Raw genomic sequence first — 4,600 nt, forward strand, 5'->3', positions numbered from 1 at the left:
ACACAGACTCCGTTTCACATCAGCCCACCGGCGACGTGCCGTGGAACGAAAGCTGGCATCAATAATCAGGCACACCGATCCTTGCAACAACAGCATCTATCTGATTCGACACTGACAGGGCACGCGCATGGTTTAGCAGAATTTCCACAAGATTCAGACATCCTTGCACAGAACTTCCAGGAACTGCAATGGCGCATAAAGATTCAGACATTCTTCCAGGAACTGCAATGGCGCATTCATACTGCATTCACGACAGAAATCGTTCGTGGATCACACCAATCCGTAGTACATAATGAGTAGTGAACACACACAGGGCAGAGAAAACAATTTGTTCCTGGAGATTACATAACCTGTCCCAATCCCATTCTGGGACCTCTAATCAGGTGAAAAACTGAAGCTGCCTTCTTGGAACTGCACCACTGCTTGGTTGCAAGTGGCAGTTCGCCTTCAGAGTCTGCTCGCAAAGAATTGCCTGCTCCTCCCCACCTATACAAGCGGCAAGGAGCTTCCTTCTAACTCGCTACGCTATCGCCGCCACCCCTCGTGTCCGCTAGTATGGTCAGCCTACGTGCCATTTTTGTGAAGTCGCTGCAAAATTCAAAATAGTGTTGTTAGGTTAGTATCTGGTTTGAACAAGACAACGAATGGATAGAAGAAATAAATCTATCTAATTCAGAGCAAAATTTTCTAATGGGTTAGCATATGGTCTGGAAAAGAGTACAAATGGAGAAAGGAACACAGAAGTTCTAGCAGGAAATTACGTTTCTTTGGACAGTACGGAAACAATTGGTTTTTCTCCGGTGCGAATTCGTAAAGTCAAAGTACCGTAAGGAGGATGCTTCCAAGGCAAGAACACGTAGAGTTCCGGTGCTTCAAGATAAGTCGATTTGGATGTATTAGCTGGAAGATCTAGAATGACCGACCGAGCTACTACAAATGCGGCAATTTCTGATGTCTTGCAGTGCATGCATAGTTTAAATTGGCGGTATTGAGGTTGTCCGATGCATATTATAAAGTGATACACACAGGTAAAACGGAAGTTTCAAGCCAGCAATGCTACCGGAAAATTAGGTGTGTGCACCTATATTTAAGACTGAATCTACCGAAATATCTAACTGATTTCTAAAATGATTAGCACCTTTTTTAAATGATGAGCTAAAATGGGTGGCGTTATGCTTGAGCAGAAACAGAATACATTTCAATCTGAAATCATACCAACCTGAAAGGTTCATCTCCAGTGTGTTTGAGTGCCCCAGCAGCATCACGGTAGAAAAGATGGCTCATCAACTCAGCTTTCTCGATGCCGAACATGTCAGAAAGCCGTCCATACAACTCTTCATACGAGCCAACAGCAGAGAGATCGAGCGTGCGGCCAACGTCCTCAGACTGCATGAATATCTTGCAGTGCCCGGTTTCCAGCCCAAGGTCAAGTACCTTGTTGTCTTGGCACAATGGAACTCCTCCACAGGACAAGTTCTCTGTATGACCATTCTGGTTGCTCTCTGGGCTGGGAGTATCAGAGTTATTCGCCGACTTCTCGGCACTCCCATCAGAAGGGCTCTTCCTAGCAGCAGTTGGAGAGAAACCCCCAGAATTACCTAGTGTTATTTGCTGCTCCGTTAGTATGGGTTTCCCAAAGAGCATCAACTGGGTGGGTGCAGCCTTCTTGACATCTGATGATTTCTTGTTATTTTGGTGGTTACCAATGGTCAACACGCACGAGATGTCGTCTCGAGCTGCCGGGTGACCGATGATCAGCCCAGCAGCGATCCTCGGCTGCGCGCCGTGATCGATCTGGTGAAGCCCGTGCGGTGACAGACTCGACTGCAGTTTGTTAAGGTGGAGATCTGATAAAGATATACCAAATTGAGCATGCCTGGCTCCCTGTATGCCTGCAGGAGTACCGTCCGGGAAATAGCACATCGGACCGACGCCGCGTCCGAGTGGGTTTCCGTGGAACATCGGGCCCGGAAACTGGCCGTCGAGCGGGAGGTCGGGGTAGAACGGGACGCAGAGCTTCTTCCGAGGAGGCGAGAACGGAGCGAGATGAATGGATGGCATGTTTGAGACGAGCTCAACCAGCCATGGACTCACTCTCTTCACATTCTGCAACAGGTCCGGTTCATCCCAACTCACCTGCACAACAAAGCCATTCCAGGTAAGAATTCAGCATTGTGACAGTCAAATGCATGATTCTAGCAATCAATGAGTCAATGAAAGAATGTAATTTTGTAGTATTGCTGTCCTTGAATACTAGTAGATTTGTGTACAGAATTGAATACACATGACATGATGGAGAAGTGGAGATGTACCTGAAGAAGTCTCCAAGGTGAATTGGGCCATCGAATGGGGTCAGCCACCTGCACGGCCGACACAGTCCCCATGAACCAGCTGATCCTGGACGAGTCCTCCGTCTCGAAGGCCATCTTGAACCTCATGCCGGCGCACCACTGGGTGCGCATGGCCGTCCTGACCGAGGCCGCCTTCACGCAGAACTCCGGCGTGCTGGCCCTCGGGTAGTAGAGCACGTCGAACGGCTGTCCGCTGACGGCAAGATTGGCCGCCTCGGCGACCTCCTCCGGCCGCACCCTGGCCCTCGCCTTATTATTCCCCCTCGCCCCCATCATCTTGCTGTTGCTGTTGGTGCTGCCGTCCTCGTCTCCCCTCAGGAACATGGAGAACCCACCGTAGTTGCCACCCGCCGTAGCCGGTGATGGCGGCGGGGGTAGCACGTCCGGGCCACCGATGCCCCCTTTCTTGGCGCGGCGGATGCCGACGCAGAGATCCCCGTTCTCGGTCCTCATGAAGACGATGGAGTCCCCGGCGACGAGCTTCTTCTGGTTGACGAAGGAGCTCCAGCCGGTGGTGAGCAGGTGGCGGCGTGGCGTGCCGCGGTAGATGTGTCGGAACTTCCAGACGACGCCGTGCACGTCCTTGGCGAGCACGGTCTGGACGGGCGGGTCGGCGGAGTAGTCGAGCCTTGGGAAGATGGTCTCGGCGCAGTAGCGCGGCACGGAGAAGCCGCCGCCGTTGTTGGCGTCGGACTGCGTGAGCGTCTTGGCGAAGGAGGCGGGCTTGTCCTCCTGCGCGGGGGCGGCAATGGCGTCGTCGGCGTCGGCGGCGTCCTGGGGCCGGGCGGGGACGAGGCGGATCTTGGCGAAGACCTCGTCGGTGTCCGGATCGGCCATGAAGCGGACGGCGGCGACGCGGCAGAGCACGAAGGGCGGCGCCCGGCCGCCGGGCGGCGGGAAGTCGGCGGGGCCCGCCGCGTGCTCCGCGTGGCCCTGCGGGAAGTAGTAGACCTTGGAGCCGACGGCGGGCATCTGCACCATGCCGCCGGCGCAGGCGTGCCACAGCTGCGGGTCCAGGCACCTGTCGTCGCCCCGCTCCCCGGCCGCCGAGTCCACGAACGTAATCATCGTCCACTCAGTCACCGCCGCCAACAACAACGACAACCACCACCACCCGGAGCGGGAGCGCAAAGAAAGAGAATTTGCAGCAGAATTGGGCAGCCCGCACCAGCCGCAACAACTTTCTCCCCCACCTTACCTTACCGTGATCCCCCACCACCACTACCACCACCAGGAGCTTTTCCGCAGCGCAGCCGCCGCCACCAGCAGCACCATGAGAGCTGGGTTGAGCTGAAAAGGAAGAGGGGAACAAAAGAAAGGTAGAATTTTGGGGTCAGAGACGTAGCACGGAGAAGGAAAAAGGGCAGCCCCGACCGACAGCACCGCGATCCATCCATCCATCACCCGTCCAGTCACTCACCTGTCGACGCAGCTGAGCTCCACCAGACAGATCCCTCCAAAGCTGGATGGCTGGAGTGAGGACGAAGCGGAGGGCAATCTTGGCACTCTCTCTCCCTCTGCCTCGCTCTGCTGCGGTTGCCTCCTCCTCTCCCCTCCAGTGCCCCTCAGACTCTCAGGTGCAGCAGCAGGCCGGCCGGCAGCAGCCTCAGATTCCTCCAGACTGCAGCTGACACGGGGGCACAAAACAACTAAATAGGGACAGGGAGAGGGGGAGGGAGGGGATGAAGTCAAGGCTAAAAGCTGGGGATTAAGCAAGTACTACTCCTCCTACTGATAACTCTTTCTTAGCGGTTTAATTATTGTTTATCAGTCGCTGGCTGCTTTTCACTTCAGTTCCAGCCAGCCTACAAAAAGGCACTCCCCAACTGCTAGTCTACTATCAGCTGCTACCAGATATTTTTTACTCTCAGGATCTACTCCCTTCTTAGTCCAGGAAAAAAACTTAAGCATAAACTTAGTCAATAAAATATGAAGTATTACCTTTATCTATAAAACAATACACAACTTTTAGTGTATAGATTAAACTGAATTTAGATAAATCTTCGATATTCCGTTATGAATAGAGGGAGTATATATCTTAAAAATTACCGCATATTTTTACTCGCAGTATTTGCCCAATACTATTTTTTTAAGTTCCGCCAATTTATTAATTTTAAAAGCAATAAAAAATACAAGTAGGTTTTTGGACCACCTAACGGCGACTACAAATAATAGCACGAGCCGAAGGTGCCGCAGTAAGGCCCCTCCATCATCAGAGTCAGACAAAGCTTGTCATGGTAGATAAATAC

The 4,600-nt window shown here is 52.7% G+C and overlaps 1 protein-coding gene across 1 annotated transcript; it reads right to left on the reverse strand.

Moving 5' to 3' along the window:
• Positions 1-213: 213 nt before the first annotated feature.
• On the reverse strand, positions 214-3,948 carry LOC124698127 (auxin response factor 18-like). The gene is made up of 4 exons (XM_047230651.1): positions 3,772-3,948; positions 2,313-3,641; positions 1,220-2,136; positions 214-588 (listed from the first exon to the last, which is right to left on the reverse strand). Exons 2-4 carry the CDS (start codon positions 3,417-3,419, stop codon positions 513-515), a joined length of 2,100 nt encoding a protein of 699 aa, XP_047086607.1. The 5' UTR covers positions 3,420-3,641; positions 3,772-3,948; the 3' UTR covers positions 214-512.
• Between the last annotated feature and the right edge of the window lie 652 nt (positions 3,949-4,600).

The sequence above is a fragment of the Lolium rigidum genome, chromosome 1 (genome assembly GCF_022539505.1).
Source record: "Lolium rigidum isolate FL_2022 chromosome 1, APGP_CSIRO_Lrig_0.1, whole genome shotgun sequence".
Lineage (NCBI taxonomy): Eukaryota > Viridiplantae > Streptophyta > Magnoliopsida > Poales > Poaceae > Lolium > Lolium rigidum.